The 16,782-nt window shown below is 40.0% G+C and overlaps 1 protein-coding gene across 2 annotated transcripts in view; it reads right to left on the bottom strand.

Moving 5' to 3' along the window:
- The window catches only part of CRAMP1 (cramped chromatin regulator homolog 1), a 39,546-nt gene that overhangs the window by 1,999 nt on the left and 20,765 nt on the right, over positions 1–16,782 (bottom strand). For both annotated transcript variants that reach the window (XM_032197594.1, XM_032197595.1), the window contains exons 7-20: positions 16,490–16,575; positions 15,622–15,745; positions 14,437–14,518; positions 12,161–13,426; positions 10,505–10,682; positions 8,461–8,642; positions 7,575–7,649; positions 6,334–6,415; positions 5,468–5,572; positions 3,993–4,171; positions 3,377–3,457; positions 2,069–2,303; positions 1,626–1,790; positions 852–997 (exon numbers count right to left, since the gene is read on the bottom strand). In XM_032197594.1, the coding sequence (XP_032053485.1) occupies positions 852–997; positions 1,626–1,790; positions 2,069–2,303; positions 3,377–3,457; positions 3,993–4,171; positions 5,468–5,572; positions 6,334–6,415; positions 7,575–7,649; positions 8,461–8,642; positions 10,505–10,682; positions 12,161–13,426; positions 14,437–14,518; positions 15,622–15,745; positions 16,490–16,575 (2,986 nt within the window). The remainder of the gene's footprint in view (positions 1–851; positions 998–1,625; positions 1,791–2,068; positions 2,304–3,376; positions 3,458–3,992; positions 4,172–5,467; positions 5,573–6,333; positions 6,416–7,574; positions 7,650–8,460; positions 8,643–10,504; positions 10,683–12,160; positions 13,427–14,436; positions 14,519–15,621; positions 15,746–16,489; positions 16,576–16,782) is intronic.

Genomic DNA, 16,782 nt, shown 5'->3' with positions numbered 1-16,782 from the left:
ACTAGTCTCGAAAAGTTCTTAAGATGGAGACTGCACAACCAGACTGGGCAACCTGTTTCACCACCCGTTTCCCCTCAAGGTGAAGAGGTTTTCCTTTCCAGGCTCTGTAGTCAGAACCTCTTGGTTCAGCTTTTGCCTGTTCCTGCTACTGTTCCTTTGTTACAGTGAAGGCCCTGACTACATTTTCTTGATGACTTCCCACAAGTACAGGAAGGAAGCTATTGAGTCCCCCACACCTGAAGCCTTCTCCAGGTTGCAGCAGCCTAGTACCATCAGCCGCTCCTCACAGATAAAGGCTTCAGCCCGCTCATGATCCTGATGGCCCTTCGCTTATCTTGATCCAGTTTATCTACGTCTTTTCCCGTATCAGGGGCTCAAAACTGGTTCACAATATTCTAGATGTGGTCTCACAGCAATTCGGTAGAGTCAGATGATCGTTTTTCTTCAGTCTACTAGCTATACTTAGGCTAAGACAGCCCAAAACATTGCTGTCTTTGCTGCCACAGCACATCTTGGCTCACATTCAGCTTGCTGAACAAAGTAGAACACACAACATAGAAAGATAAAAACTCTGTCAAAACAAAAATATGTCCAACAAGGCAAATACAACCTCCGCCAGCAAAAAGAGCTTGGGTCAAAGGTGATCACGACAGTTTCATGCACCAGCCCTGGTGTAGTACACCCTCAGATCATTTTGCATCTTTCAGTTAAGACTGTAACTTTGTTAAGCTACAGTGCAGATGTCAAAATATCTTTGCCGTAAGTATCTTGGGAAGGTATGATGGGTAATATGCAGTAACACTGCACTAAAAAAGGAAACAAAACCATCCAAATGTAATTCGATGACATACCTCTGCTACATCTGCCAGAGATCGTGACACAAAAGAGTCCCGGGAGTTTCCATCCAGAAGGCTAGGTCCCAGTAAGGAGGTGCCACTGGCAGTCCCAACAGGAGTTGGCAACATTTTTCGTCCCTTTTCAGGGGAGATGAAACTTGCTATAAAGAACAGGCAAATCAGTAAGTCACTGCACTGAAAGTTTGCAAATGGGAGGACAAATAGAAGAACAAGGACACTGCAAATGAAGGATGACTACCCATTCCTTCTATCTCCTAAAATTTACATGGTGCCAGTATGAACACCATCAGCAGCTTGCTAAGAGTACAGACTCATTACACTTGCCTCATTAAGTGTTAGCTCAAAAACCAACCAAAGAAACAAACAAAACTAAACAAAACAACAACCCAAAAAATAAACTCCATGATCTCATCTCTGAGATTAGGCTCACCAAACACAGCAAATTTCCAAGAGCAGAGCCAAGGGCATCTTTTCATTTTGGCAGAACAGCCAAAATATCTCAACTTAGATGATGAGTCAGGCTCCAGGCAGAGTACGAAGTACCACCAAAGCACTATTTACTGCAAGGTAAGGGCTCTTGCTTTAGTTTAGCAACAGGATCTTTTCAGGAACAGATTTATGAAGAGAAAGAAAATGCACTCAAAGGCAATGCCATACTAACAAGTAGTAAAGCAAAAATTCCAGAAATGTCCTACTAACTTGACTATTTTCTAAAGGAATCAGTTCTAATTATGGTTCTTTTTCATTTCCCTATGTACCAGCACTTACAAAACAAGCTGCTGAGAGACGAGTCTGTGGAGTCATTGGGGTACCACTGGGGATCATGGCTGGGAGAGGCAATCCAGTTCTGTTGAGGACTACTGGATGGGGACGGAAGACTTTTGGAGCTGTCACTACCATTCAGCTTTGCAGGAGAGAGAGAAACACCTTCACCTGTAAGCCAACATCAGGAATCACTGGTTCAGTCAATGAGGTTAAGTTACAGGACACTGCATCAATTTATGTTCAAAAAAAACAACCAAAAAAAACAAATACATTAGAAAAGACAGGCCAGCCACAGTCATATTTCCAACAGATATATTTAAAAAAAATCAAAAAACTGCTTCCCCAAATTTTCAGCTGACATGCACGATGACAAGGATTTTTTTATTATTTATTTATTATTATTTTTTTTAAGTTAACAGGAAGACTTCAGCTAAGCTCAGACTTACTGTATTGCCCAGAGCTGATAGCTATTTCAATGATAGAATCACTGATTTGAGTGGCAGGTTCTCCTTGAGAAAGCACATCTTCAGGTGGTCCAGGCAGAGAGATATCCAAGAGAGCAGAAACATTGGGAGGAGAGAGCCGGGTACTGGAAGCCTCTGATGAGGGTAGTGGAGGAGTGGAAAGGCCATTTTGGAGGGGAGTCTTGGACAATTCTGATAGAGAAAGAACTGATGTGCCCTGTTACAAGAAACAGAGATAATTGCTCATGAATTTATGAAGAACTTGGATATGTCTGAAAAACAGCACCTTAACTCCTAAGCATTGGATTAATATCAGACTTTTAAAAAGACTAATAACCCAACAGAATATATATATTTTTTTCCACGGATCCAAAAATACTTCAAAGTATTCTTCTCAGTTACAGAAGAGCAATTGATCCCATATTTTGGATATCCACTTCTAAGGGTAATTCATATTCTTCTCATAAAAAATGTCTAAGTATGAACTGATACTCTTCAGCCCATATCCTGCCAAATCATCTGAAAAAAGTATGGGTCCATAACACCTTGGAATTTAATACAGTCTACGTAACAGAAATAAGCATCCATACATAATAATAAAACGAACATGATTTTGAGGAATCTACATGATAGTTCTTAAGAATTATAATATCTGCCTTTGTATAGGCAAACAACCTGTAGCTTAGAGTATACATATTTTAAAAGACTAACTCATTTCTCCTTAGAGCCAGACTTCCCAAAAATCAATGGGCTTTTGTAAGGAGTCTAGATTCTACTACCCCTTAACAGAACTGTTTGTGATTTTTTTTCTGATGTAGTACAAAGTGAGTAATGTTTTGAAAATGTGATTGCCATTACTAGTTAGATGCCCTTGTTCCCCAGTAATCGTATACCATTATTGCTGTTTTGTGGAAAGTGACAGAAGTCCTGCACATGGGAAGGAACACTTCCATGCACCAACATATTCCAGGGTCCCACCAGCTGGAAAGCAGCTTTGCAGAAAAGGACATGGGTGTCCTGGTAGATGTCAAGCTGGACATGAGTCAGACATGTGCCCAAGTCAGAGCTTGTCAGATTTACTTTGCTTTTTTAGAGAATGCCCCCCCCAAAAATTTAAACAGCTTTCCTGACATTCTTTCTTTAAATTTACTCCAATGGTAGACTTCCATTCCTACAAAACAATAATGATGGTATACAACTACTGTGGAACAAAGGCATCTAACTAGTAATAGCAGTGGTGTTTTAAAACATTACCTATTTGATACAGCTTTCTTTCAACACATACTCTACCTGGAAACCATCAGCAACTGCCTCCTGCTCATGCCGTGTTGGTAAGCTTATAAACGGAACGCGACACCCAGGGCCTGAGCTCTAGAAACAACAACAGGAATCACGTGAGTGAAACTTTTATAGGAGATGGTGAAAATATAGTTGGGGAGATAAGAGACAGGTGTGTATCACCATTTATGCATGCTCTTTCTATATACTCCACCTTTCAAAACAGTCCATTAACTGCCTGAGAAAATGACAGAGACAAACGTGTATCAGGATCTCAGTAAACGAGGCTAGCAATGGGAAGTCAGTTTCCATTCCAAATGCAACCCCAAAAGTTCATGTTTTGCCCCCAGATTCCCTTCTGAGTCACTGTCCCTTGATATACCACTGTTTCTTTTCAAGCCCAGATTTCTGAATGACCAACTTCAACAGTCTAACAGTTGAAAGGTATTCTATGGGATAGAAATCTGCTCAGCGCAGTGATGATTTCATCCCTTAAACTCCTAAATACATGTGTTAAACAGCAAGCCCCAGGCGAAGGCTCACTGGAGAATCATTACTAATACAGCTTTCCACACAACGGAAAAGCAAGACATTTAGCTCCTTCAAAAGGCATGCTCAGGGGACTGACCTCCACTGTGGTGATGGAGCCTCCGTTCTGATGCGCTGCTGTTGACTCCTGCCCTGTTACTACCGTGGTCACTCTGTCTGGCGACAACGGAGATACACCGGGCAAACCATCTGCATCCAGGACAGGCACGGGGCTACCAGGGATTATACCAGCACTTTTAGCTGCCAAGTCAATAGCACCTTTTGTGAAGCAAACAAGCAAAAAACACATTACAGGTCTTTTACTCGCACAATTACTTTGTTGTGACTCTTCTAAAAAATATTTTTTAAGATATTGGCCAACAAGTCAAAACTTAATACATGCAAGAAGCAAACATGGTTATTATACGATCAGCTATATCAACTGTTCTTCCTCACGAAGTGCAACTTTTCTTTTAGCTGAACATTTGTAATTCTTCTACCCTGCTCCAATCAGCTACATCAAAACAGTTTAGAGAAACATCCCAGTTCTCCTCCTTCCCACTATTTAAAATTTTTTTTTTTTTTTGTCATGAAAATATTTAAGTTGTCGGTTATGAAATTCCTAGAAATGTCCTATGGTTTAACAGAGAAACTTTAAAAACAACATAGTCTTATTTTTATGTATTTTTTTTCATCTTGCCCTTATCAGCAGTTTAGCCTCAATATATAAACTTACGTTGTTGCAGGGTCAACATCACGCAGAACTTTTAAAATCTCAAGATTTTAAACTTTTTAAAAGTTTAGAAGTGTGGGGTTTTTTCCCCCTCAAGATTTTAAACTTTTTTAAAACTCAAGATACCTGAATCATAGAATGGTTTGGGTTGGAAGGGACCTCAAAGATCATCTAGTTCCAATCCTCCACCTCCATCTAGTTCCCTGCCCTGGCAGGAACACCTGCCATTAGGTCAGGTTGCTCAAAGCCCCATCCAACCTGCCCTTAAACACTTCCATGGATGGGGCACCACAGCTTCTCTAGGCAGATGTCTTCTCATCACACAGAATTGTCTAAGCCTGCTGTAAGCCACCAAGGCAGTGACTGCTTTCACCTCACCAATCATTCTAATTGTGGGACCCCTTTTTTGTTGCAAGACTGTATTTGCTTGGGGTGCTCTGGCATTTTACTTTCTTGTAGAATTCATAATCCCATGTTAGTAGATAGAGTGTTTATAACTTTATTTGAAAAGGCATCTTGACATGTTTGAAAGCGGCCTTACAGAACAAAAGCAGAACAAAACAAACAACAAAATCACAGAAGTCCTCAGCTTCAGTTACAAATTCTAAATCCTTTCTTAGCAAGCAGCTCAGACACACCAAAGGAACCCAGTTTGGACTGTCCCACAACTGACTTCATCCTTTCTCCAGCCACAAAGCCAGCAAGTAAGATATCATTAACACGACCATTTTCTTTAACTTTAAAAGGCACTAACAATTTTTACACAGGAAAAAGAAATGAACAACACAACATCACACATACCATGAAAGACTAACTCTCATTCTTTTTAAGGAATGACTTACTAGACAGGTGGTTGGTAGCCTGTGTTGGAAGAACTTTGGGCACAATAGGACGAGAAACAGCAGCTTTTGTCAGTGAGGACTGGATCGGCCGAAATGAACCTCTCCCTGTGGTGAAGAATGAAATACCTCTCAAACAAATGAGATCTACCATCTTTAAAGCAGAGCACAACACAGTTCAGTTGAAGCAAAATAAATATATTTCAAGCAGCATTGAACTTCCAGGAACACAAATAGTGGAAACAATTAAACAAGACTTAAATAGTAATGCAAACTAACCAGTGCCTTATCACAAAAATGCAACAGCAAACTATTAGTTGAAGCTGCTTTCCTCATTTTAAATGAGGGTAACTTTTAAGCTCTAGGGTTGATTTTGAGAGATTCAAGCTGAGATGAGACGTTATTTTGAGACATCGTTCTCAAGAGTAATGTAACAGCAGGAAAGGACAAATGGGCAGTACACTGCTTATACTGTATGAAATTTAAACAGTATCCCAGGTACTAGGAAAGGTTTATTACAAATCCTAAACAAATTATTACATCCTGTAGAAAAAAAAAAATCTTATCTTAGTAATTTATTCCAAATTGTCTCCTTGTACAGACCTCCTCACTCTTCCCCATTTTCAATGATGGGAAATGGAAGAAAAATAATTCTATTGTAACCATGACTTGCTTAACAATGATCCAGGACAACAATTCTGTCATCTTGTAGAAGTGACTCAACCAACTGATAAATGACTTTGTGGTTTTGAAAGGATATTTGCCTCTTATTATATAACTTATAAGTTATTCCTTTATGCAGTATGAAGAGACACTTCCAAGTCCACCTCATGGCAGCATAAAAGTAAGAGAAGATATGTGGAACTCACCTGTAATAGACGAGTTGGATAGGATAGAAAAGGAACAGACATGTTGGGATGGATTTCCAGATGGCCTGGGGAGCAGAGTTCTCTATGTGACAGAAAAAACAGTAAATCAAAATATATTCAAGCAGAGAACAGAGGGTAAAGCTGATCTTCTAAGGCACAGAAGTTCATGATACCTTCCAGAATAAGGAGCAGAGTACTTATATGGTGTGACTGTGCAATCTTGAAAAAGAAGCTACAGATAGGAATCATGTTTCCTCTGTAAACTACCATAAAAGAAAATTTCCACACGGATAATTCTCAGACAAATGTGAATTAAAACTAAATTCCTCTCTGATTATTCTTGCAGTAATTTTCTCTCAGTTATAATCTCTCAAGAAGTTACAGAAGTGATCTTAAGGACTAGACTATGTACAAACTGATCTTCTGATCAGAGTTAAACAAGAATGAATTAAATAGGCAGTTGTATGTATTCATGAAGTTTACAAACAAATGGAATTGCACAGACCAGGGTATTTCACTACCAGAAATAACCTCTAGGTAATTTCTAGGTCTCCTACTCTTATACAAAGCAGAAGAGACCAAAGTGCATATTGACGCTTGGTAACTTCCTCTTCTCCAAACAAGTTTCCATTATTTTCCATCTTTCTAAACTATTTCTTGTTCTCCACCTGCCACAAGTCCCTAGAACAGGTCTGTGGTTTCACAGTGCCAAGAATCTTTCTGCTAGGATTATAAAAGTAGTCTAAGTGAGTTTAATGCATGCCAAACTCTTAAGATCCATGACAGCATGCTAATTCTCCCATACATCTCTTTGAAAATTACATTTTTCCCCCTGTAAATCAGTGTTCTTTCAATATTTTGTTTTATTTCACTACAGTATTTATACCCATCCCAGTTTCACAGTCATTACCAAGTAGAAAGGTGGAAAAAACATCTACAGGGAGATGTTGTTGCAGTAGCACTGACAGCTCTAACAATGACAGATCAGGATACCACATGAACATGCAGCTTGTGCCAGCAGGCCCAAACAGCAGTACCTGCTTTCAGACAAGGCTCTTTTTTATTCTTTCCCAAACTACCACACACACTAGACTACTACTGTTGACATTCCTCATACAGAGTATATATTATGGCTCGTTATGACATAGACATCTATTTCAGTTTAGCTCAAATCATTTTTAACCTTACTGTTATCTGCTCAAGAACAAAACAGGCATTTTGCACTTCCAAATTATTCTGACCTGTACTACTAACGGCTTCCGCAAGTGCCTGTTCCGTAACTTCCTTGGCTTTGGCAAGAAGAAGTCTGACTGCATCTGGAGAAGAACAGGAAATCAATTAGGAAGTATCCTAAGCAGACAGATGCAGCATAAATTATATCCTCAAACCTCTTTTCAATAAAACTGTAACTATTAATTAATATACTGATTTGTTTCAAAGCGTGTAATATTTTTCTTGAAACTACCTTTAAGTTAAACATATCTCACTGGATTTTGATATTTTACACTACCATATGTATCATTTAACTGAAAGCTCCTCAAACACAGTCCAGTAAAAGAAAAGCCTCATGGAATATGGAAACCCCATTTCCTTAACCCAAAAGTTAACACTTCAGATTCATATCCCAAAACTTCTGCTAGAGTAGGAACATTTTCCACTAGGAACTATTATTTTTTTTTTGTTTTATGGGGACAAAACTTTTTTCCCAATAAAAGCCATTTCACTACTTAACTACTGTAGCTTGATATGAAGCTGTTACTGAGACTGTATGTATAAAAATAACTATTTCAATCAAATAGAGCAATGTGGTTGTATTAAAAATCAGTTGCACAAGAAGAAGGGTATCAGTTTTGCCAAGCCTGGCAAATATAGTTTACTGGAGCAAACTAGAGAGTGAAGCAGTTCCACCAGGTTGTGTGATGGCGTTCAGGTCTGAAGAAGTGATGACACTTCAAAGCATAATCATGTCATCAAAACCTAAGCTGAGCTGATACAGTTATGCTTAAACATCACCAGAAACACTGCTTCATGAGGAAGCATTTTCTGATGAAACAAAAAACCTCTAATCCTACTGCAAGCCAACTCAGGCACAGTATGCTACTTTCTTCATTTACTGATCTCACTTACACTGATTGTGTCTAAGTGCTGCCGGAAGGTCAGCTCTGCTTCTTTACTAGGCAAGAAGAGTTTCCCGTGGCGGCTGTTGGGTGGCAGAGTTGTAGGAACTGCAAAGAGTCCACCATCAGCATCAGTGTTTCCAGAACTTGAAGGACCAGCCACCAAGAGAGGTCTAGGGAGGTTTCTCAAACCTGGAAGATTTCATCAGCAATTTAAATTAAGTGGAAACAAGAAGAAAGCAGCTATTTACTAACTGAAGGATCAGATGGAGAGCTAAGACACGGGTAGTCTGGTTTTGCCAACGTTTGCGACCTCAAACAAATCATGAAACTCTCAACACTTCAGTTTTCCCACCTGTAAGCAGTCAATATTTACGGGCTTCACAAGGACAGCGCAAACATTCACTTGCTTTGAAATCTTTGGATGAAGGGGTTTAAATGCAATTTTACACTACTAAAGGAAAGAGAATCTAAGCACACAGTTTTGAAACCCCGTACCAGCTTTGTTAACCAGCTAATCTGTTCAGTTTGTAGAAACACTTGAAGGTCCTTCTGCTCTGCAAACTATGCATTTACCTGATCCACTCCTTTTGTAGGGCAAGATAATACAAAAATAGATTCATTCTACAATAAGTATTTTTTACTTAGACCTCTCCCCACCCTTAGCGTGGTAATTCAAAATGCAACCTCAGCAAAATGATCCTGATGACAGAGAAGTGAAAGAGCAGGGATCATTTACCAAAAATACTTTACAAAAGATGGAGTGTCTTAGAAATGCGTATGTCACATTAAATAATATCTGCTCTGAGTAAAACTTCTTTTACATTTAACTTCAAAACAAACAAAACCACGCTGTATTATTTCAGTGCTGTGCTGGCATCCAGTTAGAATGACAAACACTGCCGCTGGTATGTGATTATGAGATAACTAAGAAGTGTACCTCTCTTCCACAGAAGCGCCTGCTTTAGTTACAATGCTGGGCTTCATTACAATAGACAAAAATGCCTATTTTCACACTCAGTATTACACCCGTGCTTGCCATGGAGATAACAGTGAGGAGGCAACAGTCATCCAACTCACCCAGAAGCGGAAGAGGCAAAGTGGGCAATGATTCTCAGCAATGCCTGCTTCCTCCCTGGGCACGTGAACCACACAGCACAAGCTTGGGCCATCCTAACACAGAGATGGTTACACACAACACTATTCCAGAAGAGTTTTGAAGAACAAACTTCACTTGCTTGATAAATAAACAGGAGGTGTTATTATCCTCCTATTTAAAAAGGGAAATTGCCACCTGCCATTCTACACTGCTTGTTTGTTTTTTTCCACAGCATAGTTAAAATTACAGCATGCCAGAGGATCTAAAAAGCAGCTAAATGTAGAATAAGAATACATTTGTCTCTCCTGCCTGACCAGGAGTTAGAGAGAATTGTTCATACACAAGTTATTTTCTTAAAAGTCTGCAATGGGATGAACTAAAATTATCTAATGCTATTTTATAGATAACTATTATAGGCTATGTTCCATCACAGTTGTTGCTTCGCTCTTTTCTAAATCTCTTTGCATGACTCTTTTTAACCCTTTTGTTTTTTTTCCTCTCCTGCTAGCTGTGTGCCTTTTGTAAAGCTACCAGTTTGTCAACACTTTCAGTTCTGTAGAAGACAATCTATTTTCTATATTTCCTACTGAGAAGGCCAAATCAACTTATCTTTATTAAAAAAAAAAAAAAAAAAAAAAAAAAAAGACAAAAATGAAAATGCAGGTTGTACCTACACAGACTTGGGACCTAAGTCTAAGAGGGAATGTAAGGCTGAGCTGTGAGATATTTTCTGGATTGTAAACAGTATTATTGACACGTATTGTTTTTCAAGATTCAAAGAAATACTGAATTTAGGACAATCCTAAAGCAAATTAACATGTATCAATGTTCTTAAGCAATTAAATTCATAACAGCAGAACCCTCGTTCTCCCAGTGTTACCTTACTGGAATGCATTCATCACGTATGAGGCATTAATGGCCTGATCTCTTGAAATGTATTTTTACGAGCATTCACCTGAGGAGCTGGAAGCAGCACCAGGAGAAAAAGTCTTGTTGTTGCGAAGGGCAGACTGATTCCGCGTGCAGCCTGGACTTCTGGTGCTGACGGCAATTACCTTTCCTGGAGGAGTCAGTGACTGCTCCTCTTGAGTAGGCTTTATAGGTGATGTGGCAACAGAGCTCATCTCAGGGGTCTAAAAATGTGAGTACATTAAATGAATATCGTGTATTGTTACAACAAAAATGTGGTTAAACTCATTCTACTTAGGAAACATTAAAGGTGTTTTAGTGTGTCAAATAGCACTCTAACCAATACCTCCGAAAGTCTGTGGAAGAAAGCTGAAATTCCTCCAGTGGGCATTTAGAAGTGTTAAATACCATTGGTTCAATATTGTTAATTTATGTTACAACCATGTTAGCACCCAACAAGCTTCTTACACTGTGCTGCACCAACCCAGGGAAAAAAAAAAAAAAAAAGCAGAGGTAAAGATGAAGATTTGTCACAGTAACAAAAGAGGCGTTGCTTTTAATTTAGTAGGAATTTTCCTGAACTCTAATAAACCAGAGACCTCTTCTGGATGGAAATACACCTGGACAAAAATATTTTGCTGTTAATTTTGATTGAATAAAGAAGAATAGTTTGTAAAGCTTTTCCCATTCCCTTTCATATTTCATACTGTAACTCAAGAATTAAACCAGAAGCACATGGCAAGGTGCTTTACTGATTTTCCAGGCCTATCCAGCTGACTTCCTTTTTGTTTATATGGTTTTCTAGAAAATGCTCCCTTTTTAAAAAATCTGTGTGTAACCACAAGCATAAAATTATCAACCTAAGCTTGACTGCAGTGCAATTTGCTACAGTTAATTTTATGCCTGTAATATTCATTTAAAAAGAATGAACCCCAGAACAGCTGACCATTTTGGCTTTGTTACATATTATCTTGAGAAAGTTGTAGGGATCAAGACAAGCAATCCTTTCTCTGCTGAAGTACCCTGTGGCAAAAATATTATGGTTCGTATCATTATTTGATGAAACAGATGTTTTAAGAGATGAAACTTTCAAAAAAAGTCTACAGCACTTTCAGTTAGGCAGTAAATACCATCCTTTTCCCTTGAATGGGTGTGTCACTCTTATGACATTCATTGCCACAAGATGTGTATCTACCTCTTTTTCTGAAATACACAGTGTATAAAGTGGTATTTGACAAATAAAGCAAAAGGTTACTTCTTTTTATTGGAATATATGTAATGATGCATATCTAAAGTAATGCCAATCTTTTCCAGGTGTATGACTCGGCTTTGATTAAGACAAAGTATGCTGAAGTGACAGGAAAACACTTGCAAATAATAACTGCCTCATATCATGTTTTTTGTTTGGAGTATTAACATGAGAGAGAAAACACCTACATGTCTGATCTTTCGAGCTCACTGTAATAGTACTGAGACTCTGACTCATGCCAAACAAGAAACTAAAAGGCATGTTAGAAAAGCAGGTGCAGCACACTGAGGAAAAGTCTACCCTGTAGCAATCGGTTTTGATTTTCTTTTTAAACATAGGAAACTCCAAGATCTTGACATAGCTGGTCATTGATTTACTATGAGAACAGCAACAGGAATTATTCCCCAGATCAAGTAATATTTAGCATATGGAGCATAAAGAAGAGCTACTTACTGGTTTGGGATTGACTTCAGTAGAGATGAGTTTTAAAAGGCAGTTTAGAAGTCTCTGCTTGTGAAAAGTGGTACATGCAGGAACAGCACTTGATTCAGATGTTTGCTCCCTAGCATCCTGGGTTTCTGGCTCCAAGACAGCCAACCAGTCATATTCCAGCTGCAACTTGTTCGGTTTGCCCATCATGAGGTAGACTTCAGCCAGCGTAAGGCTCTCGGAAGTTCGTAGACTCCATCCTTCTTCTCTGACTTGTTGAGAGAGCCGGCTCGGGTCATCCTTGAGAGACTTTGTACTAGATTGTCCCTGAGGTGGAGGTGGAAACGAGGAGCTCAGCTTCTCTTGAGAATCCTCCGTTACTGCATCTGTAATCTCCTTGGTACAAGCATCAAGCTGCTGACCCTGGCTGTGGCTAGCCTGAGCTTCGCATCTGGCTGGGCCACTGCTGGGTGAAGCCACACCACCTCTCAGCAGCTGCGAACAGGACTCAGATGTCTCTGTGCTCCTCCCGCTTGGAAAAGCCACAGGAGAAGTATCGCCAGCTGCTGGAGCAGAGTCTTTCCCATGCGGTTTGTCTGTGCAAGAACATTTCTCTGGGACAATCAGGTCCTGACAGGACTTCATGTACCGTGGGAATGGATCGAGCAGAGAGAGCTCCTCGACATCAGGGATCTTACTGCAAGCACAAGCTGTGCTGCACGATGCTGGTACAGTTGCTTGGTCACCAGCCAAGGCCTCCCTGCCTTCCACACAGAAGGCCACTGAGCTCAGCTTCTCATGGTTCCCTCCTGGATCTTGAAGTCCAGAAGGTGGTTTGCTGAGGGAGTTAGTGATGCCAAGATTTGAGGCTGTTCCTTCTGCCAGACCAGCCTCTGGGGAGCCATCTTCAGTGCCTGCAGGAGCCTCAGCTGTGGGATGAGGGGTTCTGCTTGATTCTGTAGTGCTCTCTGCCCTTCCAACGCTCTTACCTTCTGTTCCCCGCGTGTATTTTAGTTGTCCCCTAGCTGTTCCCTGACCACTCTGTATACCTAGGATTTGTGCAGGGGGCAGTAAGTGAGAGTCTTTTGTGTTCTGTTTGCATTTGCCAGTTTCCTGCCAATGCACTGTGCAGAAAGCCTTGGAGTGAACCACTCTGGCTACCCCAGGCAGTGGAGTGAGTGTACAATTCTCTCCTGGAAAGAGATGGAGCATCACCTTCTCCTCTGAGAAGCTACCTCTTGATTCTGAGTCTCTGGAGTCTTGAAGCTGCCGTTCCTCTAGTGTTTTACGCTAAAAAAGATGTGTTAAAGACTACAACCACCATCTGTCCTCTCATAACAAGTATTTGATGGCCTATTTTGCAAGTTAAGTTAGTAGCTGATCAAGGATATGTTCTCTATTCAGCATAGATATAAGGGCTCTGATCAGACATTAGTCTTGCTGTGTTGATAAGGACTATATAGAAAACACAGGCACAAACTAAATCTACAGTCCAGAAAAAAAATCACTAGTGTCTGCTTCAAACAGCATTGCAATAGGAAAAAACAAAATCTTGCATAGTGAAACAGACTCCCCTTTCTGCACAATAGCCTTCATTTCACATATTTTGGCATCTTTCAAAGTTCAAGTGCTACGTGAAACTTCTTCCAGGCTCACAAATTAAAGAAAGATGCCTGAACTAGAGGACTAAGAACAGGATACAGCTTACCAGTCAACAGGAAAATACATGGCTGTTATCTCACAGCTAGTCTCACAGGTCTGCTTCTACTCCTTGGATCTAGGCTCAGAGGTAGGAATATCTCTGTAATGAGTTCTGTGGCTCGGACAGCATATAAAAACTTAACAGGCAGCAGCAGCTACCTAAAGAAGCTTAAATGTTCGTTTGTTGAAGCTGCGTACAGCAAGTGGAAAGATCCATTCTCAATTTCCTTGCTGAAACTGTAAATCAACAGTTATTATCCAAGCTTCTACAATGCAGTCACCCATTTGTGCTGAAACACACCACACCCACTTTTTAAGGCAATGAAATAAAGGCAGGGAGCTTCACTTATTACTAACTAGTTTTTCAGAGGACCACAGCAGAGAAGAGTTGAGGTAGAAGTGAAATCCTGCACAATTTTCCACAAAAGACTCCTTTACATTAGTGATGCTGAAATGCTGACCTCTGTTATTATTCAAACACGAACTGATAAATTTGTTAGGTAGACTCACATTTTTGATGTAAAGCTGAACCTAGAATGGGAATGGAATTGCTTCCAGGACAGAGCACACAGAACAGAGACTAAACAAGAAAAGGATACGATGCGTACTTCATGGAGAGCCCACTTCTGCTTCAGGAACTCAATGAGGCTGGAGACCTTCCGATGCAACTCCACAATCATCCTGTATGCAAGGTAAAGCAGTGGAACAGATAAAAACGTCAGCAGAAATTCAAATCAGACCCCCAGTGCTAGAATAGGAATTAAGGGAAGAAACTGGCATTCTGTGGCACAGAGAGCACAGCTACCACTCCCAAACTGTAAGAAAAAAAAACAACGCAACAAAAAAACACTGGCAAAATAACGGCAACATTAAAATGTACCTCACAACTGTGAATGATCTGAAAGCCTATCAGACAAATCTGATTGCTGTGACTCAAGGTACTAGTTTCTCCAGATGCAAGAAGATGAGAAAAGACGGCAAGATTTCGCTAACCTGCAGTACTGCAAGCAAGGCACAAAGCTATCAAATGAAATATACAAAAAGGAGGACAAAATACTTTTACTTTTTTGCACTGAAAGCATTTTGCAAAGTAAACATTACACTGCAAACCTTCATTCTCCTCTCTGCATGGTATTTGGTCACTATACTGAAATGTTCTATTTGAAAGAGAAATCAGCATCACAGAGGCCTGGTTGTTTTCTGCCTTGAGTTTTGGACCAGCCACAAGTACTAAAAGGAAAAAACACTGATGACGCTGGAACAACAGCACCAACTACATTTTGCAGGGGGAATTTAAGCTAAGTATCTTCCTTCTTGCTACCACTGTGTTGCATTTGACATATTTAGACTCCCAGCCTAAAAGGAGAGAAGGCACCTCCAACCATTGCTTCACATCCCTTCCCCATGCCTCTGTCACGTGGCATGTTCAATACAAACTTCAGTAGCACTAACGCTGCACGTCTCTGTTCTACCTGCACTCTGACACCTGGGTGTAAATGGCACCAAGTATATTCATCTCCAACTCCAGTGTCTCCTATCATTACTCAAATCTAAAGGTATAAAGAATAATGGTAAACTAAATATCAAGTTCGATATCTCACTATCTACACAAATCATATGCTCTGGTTGTACAAAGGCTTCAGACTGAGTACATTTAGGCAAACTGCATCATCAACTGCACCATCTAGATCACAAAGAGAACCCTGAAGGGAAAGCAAGATGCTAGAACACCGTCCCTGCATTTCACTGTTCTATACTGAGCACTAAAATCAGCTCCTCATTACCTAAGCCGTGGATTCTGGGCGAGACTCTGCACTCGAGCCCATGCATGATTATTTCGTGGCTGCAACTCCACGGGAACCTTGAGAGGAAGACGTACTGGCTTCTGGTCCTCTTCATCACTAATGCCTGAAGGGAGATAAAGCACAAAGGTCAAAGCAAGGAAAATTCAGGCAGAATGCTATATGCTCAATTACATGGAAGAAAAAAAAAAAAAGCATCACAGATATCAGCACCATCTACAGATGACTTAAGCAACCCAGCTGCAGCCATGGAGGGAACTTGCTTCCTTAGGTTTACTCCTGTTGCAATTCCCCCCCCCAGCCACTGCAGTAGTACTAGAGCTCTCAGCTGAGCAAGCACTGTCAAAATCAGGTTGCTGGAAACTCCAAACAAGTACAATAGTAAAATATTTCAGATCTTTAAACTACACTGATTCTACTGATTGAGGGAGGGAGAGAAAGAGAAATCACACAGCTGAACTGGAGAAGGTTATTTTTTTTTTTTTTTTAAATGTTCAGTGCTAAACAACATACTGCTCTTTATTTACTGGCACAGGAGGAAGACTAATTTTGGAATATAGTGAATGGAAACCTGGCAAAGCAGTAGTGATCTTGTCCTGTGTAGCTGTTTCTTCTGTAATTTCACTAGTACTGTACACTAAGAATTAAAGAGCTCAGTGGATCTTAAAGTTAGTGGGATTACACAAACTAACGGGATTATGTAAAAACAATGGGGACGTATTTGTGCCCAATACAAATGCAAAATAGCACAAATTCCCCTGCCAGTGATGCACACATCAAAACAGGCCTACTCTCATATTCTTCCAGCCATCTGTTAAAACTCTTTCACGTTTCAGCATCTTTTACTTACCATCTGGATCACAGAGTTTCTTCAAAGCCCTGCACATTGGAGCTTTGATACGAAGGTTTCTGCCTTTGTAACGAACAGTTGTAGCCCTGGATATATTGAAAGAGAAGTATTTAAAGGCACCATTACCAAAAGTTTGGGAATATGTATCTATCAGTGACACACAGTCAAATACAATCATCTCTATAGAAATGAACAAAGACATTTAAGGATTTACAGTGCAGATTCACAAGGGCATAATAGAAAAAGAGGGCAGAAATAGAAAGGGCAAAATAGAAAAACAGTTTGAAGTTTTT

This window comes from Aythya fuligula, chromosome 15 (genome assembly GCF_009819795.1).
Source record: "Aythya fuligula isolate bAytFul2 chromosome 15, bAytFul2.pri, whole genome shotgun sequence".
Lineage (NCBI taxonomy): Eukaryota > Metazoa > Chordata > Aves > Anseriformes > Anatidae > Aythya > Aythya fuligula.
This window is presented reverse-complemented; position numbering and strand designations above follow the sequence as displayed.